Below are 23757 nucleotides of genomic sequence, written 5' to 3' on the forward strand. Positions count from 1 at the left end.
GAGACCAGGCCTTCCCTCCCTCCGGGTCGCTGGGCTCTGCCTGCTCAGACACCTCTCCAAAGCCCCCAGATGACTCTGAGGCAGCTGAGCCTCCAACCTCACTTGAAAAGCGTTGGTTCCCACGGTTCCCTCATCTCCCTCCAAAACATCTCCCTGATCAGCTGCTGACAATACCGTGGGGTGAACATTCTTCTCCAGTAGGGGGCGCAGGGTGCAGGGAGGGAGCCGGCCATTCAGAAGGTGAAGAGAGGGATGGGACAAGGAGCGCAGGAGCAGCCAAGGCTGAAACAGGACAGAGAATGCTGGGGGGCCACGGGCACGTTTCGACTGCCTCGGTTTCCCCTGGAGCAGGGCCAGCACACTTTTCTGTGAGGGGCTACACAGTGAGCCCCCTCTTCTCCGTGGGCCACGTGGGCTCTGTGTCACCTCCGTGATCTGGTGTCCAGGAAAGGACAACAGGTAGACAAGCGAGCGTGACTGCCTTCCAGTCCAATGCATTCATGACAGTGGGCGGCTGCAGACTTGCGGACGCCTGTTCTAGAGTCAATATTATAATAAATGTCTTTAAACAAAGATCATTAAGGAAGAGGAGATGGTAAGGCATTGGGTTCTAACTGCATTCAAAAGATTATTTAAAAGCAGCTGGGAAGGGAAAGTGACTAGCACACTGGCTGAAAGTGGGCTTCCCTGCAGGTAAGGAGGACAGACTGACCCAGTCAAGCCCTCTGGCCTTTCTCGTGAACACACAGGAGGGGACATGAACAGAAAGGGGAACAACAAAGTATTAACTTAAAAAATAAACAGTTGATAAATGCTCTGGGAAAAATGAGTAATGACTCATCACTACAGAGGCTACGATATAGAGAAGATGTAGAAAGAACAAAGACTTAGACCCAAAAGACCTTCATTCAATTCAACTAAGTGTGTTGCACACTAACTATGAGCTGAGACCCTGCCCTCGTGCAGAATGAACTCCCGCGGGAGGCAGGTCCCTAACCGGATGATTGAAATTACATGCATGAGGGTAATGGAGGCCCAAACCTATCTCAGCCTGGAGGTGCAGGAGGGCTTCCTGAAGGTGGTGACACAAACAGAACCTTGAAGGATGAAGATCAGTTGGCCAGATTTTTTTTTTAATGTAAAGTGGAAGCAGAAAGGTCATTACAAGAAGAGGCAAAAAAAAGAAAAAGAGAAAGAAAACCCCACAAGCCAAAGCATGAGGACGAGAAACGATAGAATGGCCAGGGAAAGGCTGGGGAGGGGAGTAGGCTCAGGTCACCGGGAGCTGTGTCCCCACTGCAGGGCCCTGGCGTGTCCGGTTTACTGCTCAGTGAGACACAGTTCCCCAACAACCCCTGTTGGTTCCCTTAATCTCTGCACACACCTCTATAAATAGTTCCTTCCTTAAAAAACCTTCCCAAATATCCCAGCCCAGCACTGTCATCTGTTTCCTGCTGGGACTAAAAAGTATGAACTGAGATGGGTAAGCACCTCCTCCTCTCCCCTTGGGCAGCAGTAGGAAGTCACTTTGTTTCAAAAGAATCCTCACTTCTAGCCCCTTCAGCATCCCTTAGATGGCCTCAAGGTGGGCGGCTATAAGCAGTCTCTACAACAAACGGTTTCAGCTTCTCCTGTAAGAGCTTAGGATTTAGTTCAGGGACTAGATTTGTAAATTACTTCTCACAAGAAGGGATGAAGGAAATGCTCAGTAGAGGTGTAGGCTACATCCTGGGGGTCCTTGGGGAAGAAGGATAAATAGTGGCTGGCGCTGTCCTGACCCCGCCGAGGGAGAGGCGGGGTGATGTGTGGATGCGTGTTTGGGATGGGGTGTGACATCTGGGCGGCTTCCGTTAGGGGAAGGGAGGGGGTGCCCACGACAGATGGACTCGGCTGTACTGTGCTCCAAGGATGGACTCGGATGTGTAGGGATGGGAAGACCATCTAACACCTTCGTCCCAAGCAGCCTAGGCTTGGAGACCATCAGAAACAAAATTCTGAAAGGAAGGCAAGGATTGGGTTGGGGGACTTCCAGTACAATCTGGAGCAGAGCCTCGCCAAGCGTGCGCTGTGTTAGCAGTGGGGGTCCCAGGGCCCACTCACAGAGCCTCCTGAGGGATCCCTGTGCTCACGAGAGCTTGCTAACCGACGGCCCCGAGGGCTGGGCCCCGGCGGCTACTCCTGCTAGCAAAGAAGCCGGTGAGAAAAATCAGAAACAAAGAGGAGACACTTTTGTCTCTATGCAGAGACTGGAAGAGCGGCGTGGTTAGAAACAATACCATTTTAAACACTGTCTTCTTTTCTTTTGCCCTGTGATTCTTCTTCGTTGTCTATTACAGGATTTTGTGTTTTCATTGCCACCCTTTGCTCACCTGCTGGCGGCGCTGAGACCATAAAGAAGGGAAGTTTCCCGGGTTTGTGGAATTCACTGGTTCGCTCTTCTGCAGCCCTGTAGGATCTGGGGTCTCTGCAGCCTCTGCCTGTCTTGGCGGGTTGCACACTAGCAGCCTCGGCTGCTGAGCTCTGGGGAGAGTCTTGCACCCCAGGCCAGTGTTCTGGTGTGCCTGGTGGCGAGCGAGGAGCGCTGGTATCTGTCTTTCCCTCCTCCCTCCATGCAGGCAGAGGCTATGTGCAAGCATTCTGCCCCAGCTCCTCTGCCTACTACTTCGTTCCTGCTGGGATGCAGGCCCATCCGAGCTTCACTGACCTTGGCTGTGACCTTGACATCATCTTGGCCCCTGCAGATCCTTTCAACCCGAGGACTAGCTTCTACTTCGTGCCCCTCTAACTACAGGCAAGGATTTCATTACATATCGATGATGATGATGAAGATCTGCGGGAACGTTTCCATCCTGACTTGAGGTTCACTTGCCCCCTGGAAGGAAGTCCCCTAAACTTGGTACTGTGAGCCAGGCGCATCTATAGGTTTGTTGCTTTCGTTTCCCAATAACTTTTCCAACAACCCCAAAAAGCAGGTATTATTCTCAGTTTTACATAGATGAGGGGAGTGGGACTCAGAGAGGTTAAGGGACGTGTCCAGGGTCACACAGCTCCTGAGGGCACATAGATGAAGATGGCACATCTTTGCGAGTCCAGAACTCATGCCCTTTCTTCTGTACGGTGGCTGGCTTCCTGCCGTGTTCCTGTCTGAGTTTACCACGACGTTTGAGATCTTACAGCGAGTAGTCTGGAGGCCTTTGTTGGGTCAGTCACGCTGCAGCTAGGTTTGCTCCCCCATCGCTGCACCTGCAGCAGGCTTCCTCCTCGCCCTTCTACCAGGCTCCCTGTGCCTGCGCTGGCCCAGGGCACACACATAGCACGTGTGGCAGCCTGACTACCTCTACATTCTCAATCCCTATGCACCATGGCCCACAATACAGTCAGGCATTGTTCCCAGGAAGCTAATGCGGCCCGAGCTTCAGGGCCACTCACTTGCACGGGCCCCCCCAAGGATCCCGGTGGTATGGGCACATGACCATGGGGCATTGTACAAACGCTGAGAGCCAGATATTTTGATTGCAATCAGTCAAGATCACCGGATCGTCCCGCAGTCTGGGAGTGTGGAGTGCAGGGGGGACCACTGGCATGTTAGGATCTAAGGAGAACATTTAACCCGCTTGTAGAGTCATACAGCTGCATGGTGCTCAGCTGCTTAAGTTACTGCGAGTGGTCCTGGCGGGCAAGAGCCTGCAGCAATCGGCTCCTCCCGCCCTGTGGCGTCTCGCCTGGCATTGTGGCAGGAGGGTGTGGTGTCGGTCTAGAGGTCAGACTACCGTGTGCGCCTGCCCCATGTCCCCAGCGCTGGAAGCCTTGGTACTGGGTTTGAATGTGTGGACACAGAGATGGGTCTGCGGAGGCGGAACACTCCGGCAAATCTGATAGCGCATGTATGGAAGAAACATGGTAAGTGTTGCCCATTTTGATAGTTCTAACAATTGACATGACATTAACAATGGCAAGTTACAAAGCTGAAAGAATCTTTTCTAAACTACCAATAATTATTATCAACACATTTCAGCCAACTGTGCTGAAGGGAAATTGAGTTATTTTTCTATTCTCTCAGTGGAAAAAGATATTACAAAATGGTTATGTAAAGTGATGAACAAAGATTATGTAGCAAAATATGTAGAGAAAAAGTATTATAGAGGTGTGCTAATTAATTAAATATTGTATTTTTCTGGGTTTTATTTTATTTTTTTTAGCTTTTTGAAATGTGTAATGTGCCATGATTGGTTTTTTCTCATTATTTCATAAAGATTTTATTTCTACTTTTGAATTAATACCTTTGTATTCTTAAAGAGAACTCCCCAAATTGCATAAGCTGCAGACCCCATAAAACCTGGGTCCCCCCGATGGTGGTTTTCACGAAGGGCTGTCTGGTCTAGACCTAGGGCATGACACGTGAAAGTGGGCACATTTCTTCTTTTTAAACATTTTTTGTTGTTTTTCTCTTTCCTTTGGAAAGTTAAATGGCTCAGATGAGGATCGAATAATCCCTGCCCTTTCCGTGCTGGTACCCAGGCATCTGCATTTCGGCATACTGATGACATGAGAGGCTGGGTCAGGGGACCACCTTGGTGCCTGTCACCAAGCTGGGGAGGAACGCAGATGCCTTCTCTAAACACCTATTAATTATGTATGTACACAGACACACATGTGTAAGATCCAATTTTTACCATCCTTAGAATAACCCTGGACTACAACAAAATGAAAAACTTCAGTTAAATCCACCAATATTTTTCTTAGTAATAAATACATATAAAAGCCATACCTAATATTCACATAGAAATTAAAAAAAGATGGAACGAAACACATTTGATCGTCTTACTTATGAAAATACTTGAGTGAAGTTCGCCAAAATACTCATCTGAACTGAAGACTTGATGATTTCCTTTACCGCGTGGTTAAGTGAATGGATGGAAACATGGAAAATAACACAACACTAATTTGAACATTGAAACTTGATCAGTGATGGAAAAATCAGCACTCTTTGCACTGATGATTAAAGTAAATAAACCAAGGAAAAATTTAAACAATGTTGCTATGTTACGTTGTGATGAAGCAGATCTAGAATAAAATAAATGCTTTGAAACCTCAACTGGAAAGAGAAAACTATGAAACCTAATAATTTTTTTAACGACATGAGAAACTTTTATATATAATGTCTATAGAGTTCATGTGGACCGGGATGAGGTAAGGAAACTATTTCGATTATGAGGCCTGGATGTCATTCTTACACTAAGGCTCTTCCTTTAAGCCTCATTCTGTTTGTTCAGACCAAGGAGCTTTTTCACAGCTTTATCGAACCCGAACGTCTGGAGACAGGAATTCAGGCTTTCAGAGTTCAGGAGGATTTGAAAGGCGAAGTAGGTGATGTCAAGAATAGGAATCATATTGGAGGATGAAAATGGGAGTTTAACACCAAAAGAGACCCCTCCCGATCTTTGGTCTGGGCTCAGGTAGAACCAGCCCCCTCGCCTCCCTGGTGTGGTCACAGTCACCTGCTGGGGTGGTCCCGGCGTCTGCCACCCCTTCACAGGTCTGCGACGACTCTCTATTTCTACTCTTCTGGTCACCACTCTAACTCTGGTTCTTATCAATACACCTTTGATGCATTATCCTAAGTAGAAAAAGAAATCTTCCCTTACCAGCACTCTCAAATACTTCTCTTGCACTGGACCTCTGGTCTGATAACACAGATGCACCTGACAAGGTCATCGCGATGGAGGAGGCAGGTACCTTCTCTCTCGCCCCACAGAGGGGAAGCGGGGCCCCGCCACTGCCAGCCACCTGTAGACACCTGTCCAGCAGACCACATGCTGGGCAAATGTCACCACAACAACCCATCAGTATGGGAATGTCTCAATCGTGATATAATCACATCTATGCCCCATTTAGAATGACCGTGGTAGGTCTACGTGGATGAAAGTGGATGAACCTCCAAGACATAGTGCTGAGTGAAAATGTTTCAGAATTTTAGCATTTACTGCAGCAGCAGCTTCACGATGGTGAGGATCTGGGTTTTACTCAGAATTCACCTGCCAGCACCTAGAATGGACCCAGGACAGGCAGCTGGACCTCGCTGAGTACTGAGTGCATGAATGTGTGGGGTTCATACAAATATATTTGCATAAAGCAATGTTGTATCTTTCCTATGGATTTATCATATGTAAAGAAAGCCATGTATTTATGTTTAATGAATATATTTTATATTATTTATATGTTTTAATTACATTGTATATAATAGATTATACATTATGTAAAATATGTTATATATTAGAAAATAAGTATTTATAGTATTTATGTATTTTAATTGTGTATTATTTATATGCAAATATACACACATACGTGTAAGTATATATACACATTTTTACATCTAGGTATCTATAAAGAAAAAGTAAAAGAGATGATTTCATATACACAGTTCTTACTGGGGAGGTGAGGTTGGGAGGTTGGGGTAGGTTGTCAAAGGACACAGTGTTATTTGTAAGGTTTTAGAGTTTCTTAGAAGGAAAAACATGCAAGTCACACTTGTCGAATTAAAATTCAAAGCTCTCCGGGCTCACCGTGGCTGAGCTGCGTGGATGTGTCGTCACGTGCCACATGCAATCACCGCGAACTCCTGCGCGCTCACGCAGCCACTCGGGGCTGCACTGACCGCCAACTTGCCAGCTCTCTGCCTCAGCTACAGGGGCCAGCCGACCGCGCTTGCTTCCCCGGCCCGTTCCCTGCTCTTTCCTGACCTCTGCCATCTCCAGGGCTGGTTCCCCGTCGGACGACACTGTGCCTGGGCCTGGGCCCGGGAGGGGGCGAGGGAAGGGCCGGCAGGAGACCGTGCCGCCCCTCGCTGCCTCCTGGGGCAGCTGTCCCTCCGCGGCCTGTGCGCGCCCGGCTCCCAGCAGCCAGGCGCCCACGCTGCGGTACCCCCTCCTCCTGGAGTGACCTCAGAAGCTCAGCCGGAAGGAGCTGGCGGACTGGAACACGCTCAGGTGGAGGGATGCGCACCCTTTTCAAGTTTCATTTGCCCCGATGGAACTGACACCGAGGCAGTGTCCGGCCCAGGGGAGAGGGAGGCTGTTTGGGCCCCCACCAGAGGGCTTCACCGTGGGGTCCGGAGGGGTGGGAGCAGAGTGTGCTATGACGAGAGCCGGGCTGCAGAGGGGTCCGCTGGCAGAGCGGGCGTGTGACAGTGAATGACACGGAGGAGGCAGTGCCTCTCCGGGCAGTCAGACACCATCACAGCGCGTCCTCTGCCTGCCCTTGGTGAACAGTGGGGTTTTCAACCCAGAGTGATCTCTGTCAGACAGAACGGTTCCACAAAAATGGTTAATTCAACTCCAAAGCCTGAGTCTGAGATAATGAGGTCCTGTGGGCTCTGTTTGCTAATGGCAAGAATTGACGATCTCACACAGCATATGTAATTATAGTAGACGGGGTAATGAGCAATGAAGTTATGAAATGAATATGGTAACCGATTAGGTTTTTACTTCTGCTCAAATTATTATTATTATTTTTTTTTGAGGAGCCTACATCTTGTACATCCAAGTTAACACAGTCTGATTTCAGAGAGCAATGGGTCGGTAAATCCTGTCTGGCTCCCTGGAAACCTTATCGAAAAACTACCCTGTGCCTCAGTGAGAAAAATCACAAAAACCCCACATTAGGAGAGCACCCCTTTTCCACGACCTCATACGTTCCAAGTGCCGTTCTGGTCCCACTTGTGTTGACAGAATAAAGTGGGTCAAGGAATTCGCTGAGATCACAAAAGGCAAGAGAAATGCTAGAGAACAGTAGCTACTAGACTTAATGGAATGGAAAAAACATGAAATTTAACCTATGAGTCAGTAAATCAACCATTTAGATAGTTCTGGAAGAGTAAGTAAGGCAGGACACTTGTCTAATTTAGTACTGACTAAGAAGACTGGACCAGGGCAGGGTAGGCTAGAAAAGCACAAGAAATGAGTCAGCGGGTGTATGTGCATGTTACATGGGTGCATGTGTGTCATATGTGCACATGTGTGTTCTGTGTGCGTGTTTACATGTGTGTTGTGCCGTGTGTGTATGGTCTTGCATGTGTACTGTGTTGCATGTGCGTGTGTTGCATGTGTGCATGTGTTACCTGTGTATGTGTGCTGTTGTGTGTGTGCTGTGTTACATGTGCATGTGTTGCATGTGTGTTGTTATGTGTGTGCATTGTGTGTGCTCGCATGTCATGTCAGCGGACTGTGAAATACCGAGGTGACAGACCTCACTGAGGTTTTACTGTCATACAGAAGAAAGACTGAGCAACGTCGGACTTGAAATATGAACTATGCCACAGCCTTATAAAAGAGTATGTCAGGCGTTGGCTGGTGATCAATGATACGAATCTCTACTGAAAGGAAAAGAAAAAGACCCCGTGCACACGTTCCGAGTCCAGACGGCGCCACCCGCAGGCGGCTGCGAGGCGGGCTGGAAGGCTCGGCTCGGCTACCTGGCCTCGGGAGGCCCTCGTCTGACGCCGATGGAGCGCTGGCGGGGAGGCCGTCCATGTGCTGCGAAATGTCACACAAACCATCCAGAGGGTAAGTGCTCAGTTTCTAGAGCAATGAACCCCTAAAAAGAGATATGCAAACACATCTCAACAGCACAACTGGAGGAGGGAACCTCACCATCTGAAAACTCAGGGTGGCCTTGACTCAATGGTGGGAAAGCCCCAATGTTGACTGCCCGGGTCCCTTTGTATTGCTGTCGTCGTCACGGGCACGAGGCAGCGCGCAGGACTGAGCCCTGGGGGCTCCTGCCTCTGGCTGCCCTCGGAGACACCCCTCGGCTGCGCTGTCCAGCTGGAGTGGGGAGGGCGCCAGCGAGGAAGGCGGCACAGCTGAGTCCTGTTTTGGTTTGTCAGCAGAGACTAGCTAGGCTCAGAGGATTCTGGGCGTCTGAAAAATTTCCAGAGGAATAAGCCACATCATGAATAAAAGTGTTGGTTACAAAACGTATTTCCAAAAGTAACCATACACAAGTGAGCGGGCTGCAGGGAGACTCCCGCGGGACCTGGCAGGCACCGTGCCGGGGCGGGAGCCGGGGCGGGAGCCAGTGCGGGCACCAAGCTAAGTGCCGTGGCACCGGGCGGCCTGCGCGCGGCAGAGAGGAGCGCGTGGGGGTGCACAGCACGTCTTCCCACGCGTTCACAGCACTGCATCCTGGGAGCTGTGGCCAGGCACTCTGAGGCAGAAGTTTGAGAAACTATGGACTATAACCCCCTGTCCCCAGCCTGGGACTGGACACCTGGGATTCCGCTAGTGCAGGAAGAAATAGTGGCGCAAAAAGGGTAGAAAGCTTCCGTGTTTGGTGGTAACAGGAACATCAACTCCACTTCTTTTCGCCCAGCCCCCCACTCCCTCATCCCCCCAAAAGAGAGCCCTGCAGAAGTCCTGCGTGCTAGTGGGCCCACCGGGCCTCCTTATCCCTCTGCCAGCCCTGGAGGACCCCACATCAAGGAGACATCACAGCAAACAGAAGGGCCTGGGGTAGTGTTGTCAGATAAGACACAGGACTTTCCCGTTCAATTTGAATTTCAGATCAGTAACGAATAACGTCCCAAATAGTGAGCAGGACCCATTTATACTAAAAAACAAATAAAATGTGCTGTTTATCTTCAATTCAGATGGAAGCGAGTGGCCTCTGTGCTCATCCCCGAGTCTGGTAGCTGCAGCCAGAGGGCGCCCTCCTCGGTGCCAGGACAGTGCTCAGCGCAGCCCAGCTCACGGGGCTCACGATGGTTAGGACATGGGGCGACGGGGACGTCCCAGGAAACCTCCGTTCACCAGAATGACGCAGAATAACCGAAGGCAGAGACCTGACCAGATTCCGGACTCACAACTCGAATGAGGGATGGAGGAGGAGAGAGATAGGCCCCCATGAGCTGAAGGGACAAAGCAGGGTTTCTGAGCAAAGCATCTGGCTGGGCAGGTTGCCAGCAGAGTACCAGGTGTCAAAGGGCTTATCAAGCAGTGACTGAGGCTCTAATGCAAAGACCAGCCTCACCTGTGCACAGTGGCGAAAAGCGTATTGTTTCCAAGGTGACCTTCTCCATCACACCTGCCCCTCCCACCTCCACATATATGCCGACTGCAGTAAGTATGAAGAGCGTCACCATAAACACGAAAACCCGCTAAGCCTGACGGGCCCATCCTGGCTTAGTTATCAGAGCACTGATAGATGTCTTATAAAGACCATGTATTATGCCACACAGATAGCCAGGGTTTGTCTATCATGTTTCCAAAATACATTCCCTACTGAACACACTGACAAAACCATTTTCATCCTTGTTGGCATCAATCCCGGGAAATTCCGCCTGAGAAGGAAGTGCGAGGGGTCCTCGCCCCAGGGCGAGGCAAGCGGGCACCCAGGGCAGTGAGCGCCCAGCGCCGGAGGAAGTCTGATCCCACTACGAGGGAGAGAAGTAACAGCTATAATCGGCAGGAAGGAGGTGCAGGGATGCTCAGCTCTGTGCTTGACCCAAATAAAAGGCCAGAAAAAGAGTCTCCTGGATTTGATTCTTTCTGTCGCTTTAGTGTTTCCCTCCAGAGGGGCTCGGAGGAGACCTCTGGGCAGTGGAGGCGTTTCGGAGCATATGATTTAGGAAAGAGAGGACTAAATTCATCACTATCAGGCTTAGGGACGACTCCTGTCTACAAAGCCACAAAATTGCTGCCGCTGATGCCAGAACAGCCCCCCGGTGGTGCCCCCACCCCTGAGGAGCTGCTGCTGCTGCGGGAACCACCAGGACCCCGCCAGGAGGTCAGCTCGCGAGCCCTGCCCACACTCCCACAGTGCGGGGAGACTAACCGAGCAAGATCTCCCAAAGCCGCTCCGAGCTTTCCCATGCCGTCTGTCCGCCCGACCGCACAGTGGCCTGTGATGTCCCAGGGGGTGCAACACTCCAGGGACCAGCTGATCCCCCCCAATTCCAGCATCACCCAGGGACAGCTCATCCCAAGGGGAATCCTCGGAGCACCCATCTGAAAACCAGGGAGACTGAACCTGCTACACTGACCGGGCCTGTGGCCGCAGAACCATCAGTCTCACCAGGACTTTGGTCCCTGTCATCTTTCCCACTGGCAAAATGCAAGCCCTTCGCCCCTGGGCAACTGCCACCTCACATATTCCTGACCTCCTTGCCCCAGCTCTGTCTCATCCCACCGTTCCCCCACTGCCGGCCTCCCCGAGAACCTGTCCCACCTCCCACTGCTGCGTAACCCCCACCATGTGCCCCACATGCTCGTGCAACATCCCTTCAGCTCGTTCTCCTCACCGAAACTGCCTCCCCTCGAAGAAAGCTGCCTATCTGGATTCCTCCAAGTGGGGTGCTCATTCCCCTACAGTGGAAATACCCGAGGGCCAGAGGCAGGGTTGGCCTTCTCCTGATGCACCAGGACCATTTCAAAATCACTGTTTTTGAATGCCAAGGCCCAAAATTTCCCCCCTTCAAGGTCTGTGCCATTTGGTCCTGCTACCCACTCGCTCCGGCGCTGAAATGGAAGGCTACCCGGAGCGGACGTGGGCTCCTGGCACACAGTTTCATTTTCCACCCCATTTCTTGCCAATCCCAGAGACGTCAACACCCACGGAGAGGCTCAGTCTGGCAAGCCCGGCCTCGACGTTCCTTCACCTCAGGGGTCTGTGTGACCATTCTGGTCTCACTTCCTTACCTCCTGCCCTTCCACCGGGCACAGGGAGCTCCCTGCCTCCTCTCTCCTTGAAATCGCTTTGGCAAAGGTCTGGAATCGCTTGCCATCCAGATCCAATAGGCTTTGTAGTTCTCATGTAACCTGACCAACCACACCCATGCCCTTGAGCACAGCCTCTGGCCTGGTCTCTGAGCTCTCCCTCTCGCCTTCCCTCGTTCTCCTTTGCTGGCTCTTCTGTTGCAGCCGACTGCATTCATACCGGGGATCCCCAGTGTCCCCCCGTTGGCCCTTGTCCCCCCCTTTATCCTTGCTACCCATCTCTTTGGGTCACCTTATCCACTCTCATGGTTCCAAGTCCACAATCCATCTCTCTAACGTCTTGCCTGGAGCACTAAATCTCTCTATATTTACTAGCTTGGACACTCCCAGAGCGTACCCGTTCTCAATCTACCCATAACTAAACCAACCCACTCTCCCTCCAACCTGCGTCTCTTCACGTGTTCCCTGCCTTGGTCCACTCAGAAACCGGGGATCGTCCTGGGTGGCTCGCCTCACCCGCCCTCCGCTCTGTGCAGACCATCCCCCTCCCCGGTACCTTGGCACACTTTCCGCCTTCTCAGTCCCTGCCGCGGTTGGTTTGACTCAGGCCCTCACAGCCTCCGACCGACCGGGGCGCTGCGCCGGCGTCCCGCTACCCTCCCTCGTCCCGATGCACTCAGCACGCTGCGCTCCGCGGTCCGTCTCCCAGAAATCCGGCCATGTTACTCCCCAGTGACAGCCACAGTGGCTCCCCGAGCAAATACCGTTCTCAGTTTGAAAGCCTGGCTTTTCAGCTTCTCGTGAGCTGATCCCCCTTCAGCTTTATTTCTTGCTGAACACCACTGTGTCCACACAAACCCTGCAATCCGGCCAAACCAAGTGCCTGAAAGCTCCCACACGTGCCATGTGCCCCACACCTCCGTGTTTTGCTAAGAAGTTCTCCGGGCTGAAAGGTGAGGCTGCCCGACGCGGACCTGGGCTCTGTCCTGTCCTTCCCCTTGCACTCGTTCTCCCAGACATCAGTGCGATTGCTCTGAAGGTTCTGTTCAAGTGCCGCCCCTTCTGCTCGGTTTCCCTAAACCTACCCAGGAGAGGGGGACCATTCCTCTCCCATGTCTCCTGGCTCCCTCGGACAGGCGCTGGGTCTCATTCACCTTGTAAGTGACAACACCTAGCACAATGCCTGCTAAATAGCTTAACTTCAGCGACTTCAATGGATTCAGATCATTAAATGGATTGGTAGTAGCCGCTGTTTCTGCAGCTAAGGATAGACTTCATGTTTCCCAGAGCCTCTGGCCTAGAAAGCTTGCGTTCTCAACCTCGCCTGCGGCGGCACAGTGCTACGCACGCTCTGTAGGGTAAACACATAGTTGGTCGAAGAGTATTGCTCGAGTTGGACAAGACTGCATGTGTATGTGCATGTGCCCATGTGTGCACATCTCTGTGTGTGTGTGTGTGTGTGTGTGTGAGAGAGAGAGAGAGAGAGAGAGACCTACTGCTCTCTCTTACCCAGAGTGACAGAGCATGGGTTTTGGTCATCCCAAGCAGGAATGCAGAATATATTTTGTCATGAAAACCATGCTAAAAATAGTGATTACAAAAAACCCTATATTTATTTGGCTTTATGAGTCATATTACTATAGAGTTACATTATGGGTTATAAAACTAAGTAATCAGTTAAATTAGGGCTATATTGGTATTTTGGATGTTGGGGAAAACTTACTACCTTTGGTGAATACTATGATGTGCCATTCGGATACCCCTTCAAGAATCAAGGACTTCCAGAATACAATAACTAGGACCAAATTTAACCAAGGGGGTGAAAGAGCTGTATATTTCTATAAGACATTGATGAAATAAATCGGAGAAGACACAAATATATTGAAAGATATTCCATGAATTAGAAGAATATAGAGTGTCCATACTACCCAAAGCAATCTATAGATTCAATGCAACCTCTATCATAATTCCAATGGCATTTTTCGAAGAGATAGAATAATCTTAAAATTCTTATGGAGCAATCTTGAGAAATAGCCAGAGAAATCTTAAGAAAAAAGAACGAACCTGGGGTCATCCCACTCCGTGATTTCAAACTATATTACAAACAGCATGGCATTGGAGTTAAAAATAGACACACAGGTCAGTGGAACAGAGCTGAGAGTCCCAAAATAAATCCATGCCTAGATGACCAATTAATTTACAATACAGGAGCCGAGAATATACCGTGAGGGAAGGATAGTGTTTCAATACATGGAGTTAGAAAAACTGGGCAGCCACATGAGAATAAATAAAACTCGACCACTATTTTACACCACACACAAAAATTAACTCGAAATGGATTAAAGACGTGCACATAAGACCTGGAATCATAAAACTCCTAGAAGAAAACAGAAGCAGTAAGTTCCCAGACATAGGTCTTGGCTGTGATTTATTGCATCTGACACCAAAAGCCAAGGCAACAGAAACAAAAATAAACAAGTGGAGCTGCATCAAACTGAAGAGCTTCTGCACGGCAAAGAAAACCATCGACAAAATGAAAAGACAACCTAGGGAATGGGAGACAATAGTTTCAAATCATATATCTGAGGAGCTAATATCTAAAATACAGAAAGAACGCACACAGCTCAGTAGCAAAAACCAGCCGTTATAATACGTGATTTCAATGCTCACAGGGGAGAGGCATCCATTTTACCAAACTACTTTCCGCCTCCTTGATACTTCTGATTCTTCGAAGCTTCCCCACACTTGGAATCTGTTCCCCTTCCTGACCATACTGTTTCCCCCAAAGTATGGAACTGACGGCCGCGTGCACTACGGTTTTGTGGGAACCTTCCACTGTCCGGGCCCTTTTCTTGAGCATTCATTATACTGAAAGACAGCTTTACCTGCCTATTTGTCTCCCCACTGCATTACGAACTCCTGGGGGCCCACAGATGGCGACTTCCAAAACAGAGACATAGCAAGGCAGGTAAGGCACATGGGTCTCAGGGTGTCTGCGGGACCGAAATGTCAGAAGCTGAGTCCCATGTAAGGCCATACCACTTTCCTTCAGAAAACACACTGACTTCGACTGGTTCACTTTTTAACTTTAAAGACCTTATTGGAGTCACAAAGATGATCAGATAAACGAACATTTAGAAGGGGATGGGAGCCTTGATTTTGGACTTAAAAGCAGATCTGGCCCTGGCTGGTTTTGCTCACTCAGTGGCTAGAGCGTCGGCCCACGGACCGATGAATCGTGGGTTCAGTTCCGGTCAAGGGCACGTACCTCGGTTGCGGTTCATCTCCGGCCCTGGTTGTGCAGAAGGCAACCAGTTGATGCGGCTCCATCACATCGATGTTTCTCTCTGTCTCTCTCCCTCCCACTCTATCTGATGTTGAATAGAACAGAGATCTGTTCTCTCATCATTTACTTATTTCATCTAATCCACGGACACTTCGGATAGGAGGGATGTCAGGGGGTCACTCGGAGTACACCTTAGCTAACCGATCAGCACTGCCCCTCAGAAGTGAGACTGGCCACAGAGCAGCAGAGAAGGCCACGGCCACTCCCTGACACTCTCTTTAACTGCATTTACGGGAAAATGCAAAGACACAAGTGTGGTCAGTCCCAGCAGAGAGGGAAAGATGGACCATGAGCGACTGGAAGAGCGAGGCGGACAGCTGCGCCTGAGGCCAGCGCACAGCAAGCTGGAGAGGGCCTTAGGAAACCCAATGTCCGCTCCTTTTCTCCGGCTGTTTACGGGTGAGTTTTGCCTCCATCAAATTCTCTGTGAGCTTTCCTTTTCAGCTTAGTGGAGGGTTGGGGATATTAAGCCTTTAGAGCAGTAGCTTTGGTCCAGCGAGCAACCCTTCAGTAAGAGTAAAGCAGACCCGTCGACTGACCCACGGTTTGGAGCAGCGGCCTCCACACCAGGACGGCCAGGACGAAGGAGCAGACACACAGCGACCTCAGTGCTCAGAGAACGGGGCTGGCTTTCTCCGTCCAAGCTCTTCCTGCCCCTGGCTCTTCAGTTTCCATCATTCCCGACTTGGACTATGATGCTGTTTCCTAAGCCATTTACTCATCTCCAGTAAACCCTAAAGATTCTTCCAGAAATACCTCCCCAGGGCACAGCTCATGCCCTCCTGTTTTAGTGGTTTCCTTGCAACCAAATGAAGAAATTTCCCTGGCCTGGCACTCGAGGGTTTTCCTAATGTGTCCCTACTTATTCAATAGAGACATGTACAAAATTAAAACAACACGTGAAAGCATAGAGTTAAAAGGCGAGGTTCCCATCTCTCCCTCACCTCCAGTGCCCTGAAACAACCATCCAACGATCTCCCCTCGTTTCTGCAGCCCTTATTCGCTCTGACTTCCCGTACATCTCCATGGCCCCAGCTAAACAAATACCCCTGCCAGCTCCACATATTTCTCCTTGTCCTGTTCCCAAACCTTTGCTCGTGATATTCTTTCAACTCAGAATGTTTGGAGTGTTCTCCCGTCCGTCTCTGACTGTCCAGTTCTACCGATCCTTTGAGACCCACCTCCCATGTCACTTCCTTTTCCCAATGTGCTTATTAAAATTCCTCTCTTCTCCTTTGGATCTTCTTCTAGGTCCTGCTTAGAGCACTTGTTATTTTATGTTCCGCTCCTCGGGTACGAAGCTGGCCTCCCTTACTTGAATGTAAGCGCCCAGAGTCAGAGACCATGTCTCAGTCCACTTTGGTCTCCCTGCACCCTGTCCCCAGGACCTTCCCTGAACATCGAGGGGATGGAATACATTCTCATGGAGTAAGAGAAATCCCAGTGACATCGCCGAGATAAGTGGGATCTGTTAGCACCTCAGACGAGATGGGGCGCAGTCAGGGTGGGGTGGACGCGGACCCTGTCAGCACTGCAGACATGAAGGGACGAGGCGGGTCACGGGGCTCTGGAATGCTGACTGGCTCCAGGTGACTATTTGGACCTTACAGTCAGAGAACTGCAACAGAAAAAAAAAATCCACACAAACAAAAAACAAAAACAAAGCAAACCAACAGAACAAAAAACTAAAAAAAAAGTCAACAAGAAGAACCCTAAGCCCCCCCCAAAAAAACAAAAAAACGATAAAACTTCTGCTGTTTTAAAGAGAACAATATGACTCTTTTCAAACTGTAAAGCTGAACAATCCCTCCTATTATTTCAATAAAACCAAAACAGACATTTAACCTTCAGAACAACAAGCCAAACCCCCAAGGCCTTTGCCCTTCCTCTGCTTCGGCGGGCTGCTGGCCCAACTGCTCTGCGGGATTCTCCAGTGAACCGTGAATTCGGTTTCATGTTCTTTTACCACGAGAAATTTAAAAAGAGTCCCTTTCAGAATAAAGTGGGGCAAGTGGAAGAAGGAGGGGGTCATCAGAAAGGGGAAACAATTTCACAACAGTCTCAGGGTAGAAGATAATCAAATGGATTTGCTTTCTGCATTAAAGACAGCCCCGGGGTGGTTAATAGACAAGGTCAACACCTACACAAGGCAGAAAACATTCAGAACAACATGTTAAGGAACATATATATATATTTTTTGTATTTGGTTTAGAGTACCCAAGCTGCGTGCATGTAAAATAATGCAATAATAAAGGCCTTATCAGCTCCGAGGATCTTAAGTGTTGTAACAAGCGATCCCATTACCTGTTCCTTTGCAGCATGGATTCGTCCACGGCAACTTTCATCCTTTCTGTAGTTTTGCCAGAAAATAAAATCAATCCCCCATCAGCCCCTCCTCCAAATGCTTAGATCACTATCAAGCCATTTGTGAGCCTGCTCCTATTTAAAGTTATTGCTAGAACTATATCCAATGACAGTTAAAACAACTCAAAACTCCTTTCAACTGGGAGGCTTTTCTCCAAAACACTTTTACCTCATTTGTACTTGGACTTCACAAACAATTTCCATTATTTTTCCAGTGATTTTCTATTCAAGTGAACGTAATTCATTCTCCAAACAAAACTCCAGTCTTTCCCGATAGCCGTATCAAGGGAGGAAAGGAGTTACTAAAAGTTGACTATAATTGTGAGTTAGGAGAGAGATTATGCGCTGCGGTGAGGAAGGAGAATTATGAGCAGAGAGATGGTGTGGGCACGAGGCACAGAAGTAGACAGAGGAGGTCTGGCACACAGCGCGGGGGTGGGCAGCGGCGTCCGAGGCCATTTCTGCAGGACGCGTGGTGTGCATCTTTGGAAAAGACCGGTAAACAGAGTCCCTTCCATCATGAGCCTGGGGTTCTAACGTGGGCACATTTCATCTTGGCAGACACGCTAGTACAAGGTTCTCTACAGCCAACAACGCCAGTGGCTGCAGGGCCGGGACAGGCACTGTTCTCTACCCCCATGGAGAGCCTCCCCAGCCACCCTCATCCTCACCCCGCCCTTTAGTCACCAGGTCCTGTTTACCTCCCAAAGGCTTCCGATCCCACCCTCTGCGGCCAGCCCTCCTTTGCCCTGACTACACAGGACAGCCTCCTAACTGCAGATGCAAACTGTGTCCTCTCCCGGTCTGTGCCTCTCACGCCCCCTCCCAACCATCTTGGCCTTTCGCTTCCGAAAATGCTCCTTTCCGCCACCAAGGCCTTGAAAGCTACACAGTGATGGTTCTGCTGGCAACATTCCCCCCGCACTCCCACCCCGCAGCCTGGCCCCTCTGGTCTTCACGCGGGGCAGGGTTCCCGGGTGTGCGCTCCCCTGGTACACAGAGGCGAACCCTGTAACGACTTCTTCGAGGCTCTCTTCTCCGTCAGTCCGCACGTGCCCTGAGGCCGGAGATGGTGCTTATCCTCATTTGTAAGACAGGGTAAACCATGAACTTATGGGGTAAGGATTAGATAAGCTAATTCAAGCAGAGAACTTTGAATCATACCTGATGTGTATAAGGGCTGTAATAATAATAATCAGCATAGCACCTAGAACAAAGTGTGTCCTCAATAAATAGATGAGGAGTGAATAAAGGAATGGATAAGTGGATGGATGAACTGATAAATTCGCCAAGCCACCCAGTGGTCACCCATCCCGGAGTACGGGGACCCCGGAGGGAACCAGTCGCGGAGAGAACGCTTTTCCCTGCCGACAGCCGCCATGGGAAATGGTAAAACAGCGCTTTTGGTTTCCTGTGGTGTTACATTTATCCCACGGTGCTATTAAAACAACATTCAAAGCAAGATTTGGAATGAAAAGAGAAAAGGGGTCAAATACGTGGTAACGGCAGGAAGCGCATTTCAGTGGACGCGAGTACACAGATGTCGAATTGTAACCTTGCCTCCCTGAAAACTACGCAAGGTTATGAAGCCATGGTACCGCAATACATTTAATTAAAAGAAACGAGATACAGGGTTATAATATCGCAGATTATACATCCAGGCTTCTCAAGCGTGTCTTTATTAACTACAAAACATCGTTCTTAATGAGTGCCATACTCTAATTATTCCCAAGCTAAATCCTTTAGAAAACCATGCATGTCAGATTATCTATCCCAACAAATGTTTAGACAGAAAATGTCAACCTATGTTGCCAAAAAGAGAAGCTTTTCCACCTTCTGTTCTAGAGCATTCCATACTTCAATTCTTCAGGGTCTTCAAGGGAAAGGCATCGGTCGGTTACTCAGTGGTTAGAGCACCGGTCCACAGACCGGGGTCACAGGTTTGTGTACCCGTCAAGGGCAGGTACCTGGGTTGCAGGTTCGATCCCCAGCCCTGACTGGGGTCGTGCAGGAGACAACCATTCGATGTGTCTCTCTCACATCCATGTTTCTCTCTCGGTCTCTCCCTCCCTTCTTTCCACTCCATGTAAAAATTGATGGAAAAATATCCTCGGGTGAGGATTAACAACCACCACAACGAAAACTACAGCAAGAAAGGCCTCAGTCACACTTCTGTACATCGTGCCGGCGGCTCTAAGAGGACAAGAGAAGCCCACAAACCACTGGGCTCTGCAGCTCTGTAGTCGTGACACCGCTCATCACGGACCCCTGGGGGAGGGCCCCGGAGTGCAGCACCGCGACATCGTCCCACACAGTTTTGTTTGTTTACTGCCCTTCGGTGCAGACTGCAATACTATTTTTAAGTTATTTTTTTGCAAATAGCCCATTGGAATTCAGAAATAAGCACTGCATCATCTCATCAGCAATGTAGCAACGGCTGCCCTCGCTCTGCCCCTCCTGTGTCAGGGGACAGTCTTTGCTCCTCTCAAAGTTAACGCTTCTACTGTGGCCCTGGACCCATCTATTTCTGCCTGAATCCATGGCAAGTCAGGCATTGGTTGTTTGTTTGTTTTTCCAGTTCAGCCATTGATTTTCAAAAGGGATCTTTCATATATTTGGCAGTTATAATAAAAATCTCTAAAAGTAAATTGATAGAGACTTCACCCTTGCACATTTAAAACTAAAGGGTGATATACTGAATTTGTCCCGGAGAACGAGGAATACTGGAATATTTTGAAGGTGGATAAACTTCACTTGGGGTCCTTTGTAGCTGCTGCTACAAGTAAAAAAAACCTCACGAAATATTAGTAATCATAAAAATTGTAAGAATTACAACGATGAACGTAATGATAAAATTATAGTGGTTTAGCCCTGGCCGGTTTGGCTCAGCGGTTAGAGCGTCCACCTACGGTACAGAGAGACCCGGGTTCGGTTCCCGCTAAGGACACGTACTTCGGTTGCAGTTTGTCCCCGGCCCTGGTTGGTCGTGCGGGTGGCAGCCACTCGATGTGTCCCTTTCACATCGATGTTTCCCTCTCTCTCTCTCTCTTCCTCTCTCTCCCTCCCGCTCTGTCTGTACAAAAAATGGAAAAATGGCCCTGGCCTGTTTGGCTCAGCGGTTAGAGCGTCGGCCTGCGGTCCTGAGAGACCCGGGTACGGTTCCCGCTAAGGGCATGTACTTCGGTTGCAGTTTGTCCCCGGCCCTGGTCGGTTGTGCGGGTGGCAGCCACTCGATGTGTTCCTTTCACATCGATGTTTCTCTCTCTCTCTCTGTTTCTCTCTCTCCCTCCCACTCTACCTGAACAAAAAATGGAAAAATGTCCTCAGGTGAGGATTAAAAAAAAAAAAAAAAAAAAAGGAAAAATGTCCTTGGATGAGGATAAAAAAAAAATTATAGTGGTTTACATTATTTCTACTTTTTATATTGATGTGTAATTTATGATAGTCTATTGAAGGTTATATACTCTATAAATAAATAGCACTGACCTGTTTTTCTGCACAGCAAACTGGATCTGTGGCCCAGAGTGGTGGCATCCTGGACCTGTGAGGGAGCGGATAGGGGCAGTGCCCCGGGACCTGCCGGCTCCCCAGGTGAGAGGGGTGAGCTCTGGGCATGTTGAAACTCCTTTCTCTCCATGCCACACAAGTGGAGGGCGTCCTGAGCTTTCTTCTTCTCCTTCTTCAACATATTGACCAGAATATCTGAGACGTGACTTAAGGATTTCATGACTCATGCTAGCACACAGTGGTCGAAATATGAATGTTTTCAATGGGACGAATATTCCCACTAACATTTACTCTTTGCCACGTGGTAGTGACTGAGCAGAGGACGCCCTCAGTTTCCCGGAGTCACAGACGGAGCCACGGCAGCTTGGGAGGTCTTTTAACATGCTGCCATTTTAGGAAAAGGTAGCAAACCCAGAGATCTTTCACATGTTCCGAATTTAAACCAATGAAGCCTTAACATTTTTATGAAAGGTCTGTAAAACTAAAATGAACACGGAGTCGCCGCAGGCAGTGAAGCTATGGATATTTCAGCGACAAGTAAGAGTTTCGTCTAGGAAGCCCGGGCTAGCAGATCGGCCAAGTCAGTCCTGGTGGCCAGAGCACCCCGCGCTGACTTTAGATACCTTCAAGTGGGCTTTGCAGTCACTTTGTTTAAAATATCTAATTTGGGCTAAAAACTGAACTGGAAAGACGTGAGTTATTAGTATAGATTCTCATTTTAAAATGCACCTTTTGTAGGCCATTTAGAGTTACTCCAGGTACTGGTGACAGGTGAGCAAATCATTCCTTTCTGCCCTACTTCGCTGCTCTTCCGGGCTCAGGGTCCCTAGAACTCTAAGGGACCTTTGCCATCGCCACAAGGAAAAACTATCATCTCCCCTGGGAATGTCAGAACTCCCACCGCACACGCAGTGAGGTGAATTCAGACCTTCGCCAGCCCTAGAGGTGGCTGCGCTAATGGAACCGTGTGAGGCCAGTGCAGGACAGGAGACTGACTGACACCCGGGAAGGAGAGAGCACCCAGTGACATGGACCCGTGTGACCTCCGTCTTCACCCTCGGCTTCGGCTCCAGCTTTTCGATTTCTGGAAGGATCATCAGTTTTCTCTTGCAAGCCCTATGTGGCTTCTATTTTTTTTGCCTCAGAAAAACTTGTACCCACCAAGGTGTTCACACCTTCCGTGGTGTCTTGGCTCCTTTGTTGCAAATTAATTGGCCACGTGATCGGATTCACATTTCATAATGATCACAATGCAAGTGATCTTTGCCGCCTCCTTCTGGCCTTTCCTGCCTTCTCCCCCCGACCCCCCTTTAACGTGGGCCGTCCTTTGTGTGAAGCACAGTGAGGGGTACGAAGTGACACCCCGTCCTCTGTGTTCTGAAGGGGTGTCTGAACCGTATTCAAACTGATAATGCCACTACATGACGTCCTTGTCGCTCTTTCCAAGACAAACATTCACTGCCGTCCACTCATTTCTGTTGCATTTCTGTCTTTGTTGACCTTCAGTATTGCCACATGTCCCCCTGTTTAAGTCATATCTTTCCTATTCCTCCTGTCACAGTCATGGCCTCCTTGGTTCGGCAAAAACGATATGAGAATATCCTCCAACCCAACTGTGAAAAACTGACATTTCAGGGATCTTTCCTGGTCATTAGCTCTTGACAGGCACCAACTTTGTGATGAGTGAGTGCCGGCTACTGTTTCCTTTCCTCCCAGGACCCCCGTCTTACGCCTGGTTCTCCGACAGCACTACTGCCCACAGCGCCGCAGGGCCCAGCTCACTGGCTTGGCTCAGCGCCTGCGGCCGGCAGGTCTCACGCTCCTCTTCCCGTGGGGCGAGCCGCCAGGTCTCACAATCCTGCCCCCGTGGGGTGGCCAGCAGGTCTCACGCTCCTCCTCCCCAAGACGAGAAAACGGCTTCATTGAATAGCGTGGAGCCAGTGTCTGGAGAGCTAGGATGTCAGTCTGGGTGCGAACTTGAAGTTCAGTGTTCTTTCCCCCACGCCTCCTACACACCTCGTTTTGCATGAGTCTCAGAAGCAGGGGCCCTGCTCAAGTCATTCACAGGCAGGGAAGAATCTAGTGTGGCCCCCTGTGAACAGCAGGGCCTGGATTTTCCGGTGAAGAAGGGAGACGATGTATGTCTCTCTCTCACTCTCTTTTAAAAATAAACATATATAAATAAGCCTAGACTGCTCCCTCCCTGTCATGTCTCATTCCATCCCTCCTCCATGACAGACCGTCACAAACCGGGAAGGGGATTGAGAAGCTGGTGGGAGGATTTAGGGAGAAGATCCTCCATCAGGATTAAGGCCAGGAAAAGAAGCAGAGCTCAGACTGGGGCTGGGCCAGGCCTGAGGTCTAGGCCGGGACCATCCTGGAGATGGGGAGGGGAGGGGAGGGATGCAAGGGCAGCAACACCTGGGGCAGCTGGCCTGGGCAGGGGCTGTGTGGGTGTCCCTCACCTCCGAACCTGCTGTTACTGCCTGGATGATAAAGCAGCTAGAGCTCATTTGAATCAGACATACAGGGTCTGCTAAAACTCAACTAAAATTAGAGACTGAAGTTAATCAGGCAGTGTGCCTACCTCCTGTGTGTGTGTGTGTGTGTGTGTGTGTGTTACCTCTTTGTTACTGGACTCCAGTCATGCGGTTTATTTTTATGCATTTTGCACAATAGCTGAAGCCAAAATGCCTTCTATTAATTTTTCAAAAACGAACCAAAATGTCTGTTCATAAAGGACTGCCCAAAATAATTTCTTGTGCATGTTTAAAGTCTGCACACGTAATGAAAAGGTCAAATCTTTCCTAAGAAGCTTGAAAGATAAAA

General features: G+C 49.5%; 1 protein-coding gene across 1 annotated transcript in view; it reads right to left on the reverse strand.

Annotated features, from left to right (window-relative positions):
- Positions 1 to 23757, reverse strand: part of KIF6 (kinesin family member 6) — a 404227-nt gene that overhangs the window by 167505 nt on the left and 212965 nt on the right. The window contains exon 13 of the mRNA XM_036248669.1: positions 20908 to 21123. Coding sequence (XP_036104562.1) covers positions 20908 to 21123 — 216 coding nt within the window. The remainder of the gene's footprint in view (positions 1 to 20907; positions 21124 to 23757) is intronic.

This window comes from Molossus molossus, unplaced genomic scaffold, assembly GCF_014108415.1.
Source record: "Molossus molossus isolate mMolMol1 unplaced genomic scaffold, mMolMol1.p scaffold_m16_p_8, whole genome shotgun sequence".
Classification (NCBI taxonomy): Eukaryota; Metazoa; Chordata; class Mammalia; order Chiroptera; family Molossidae; genus Molossus; species Molossus molossus.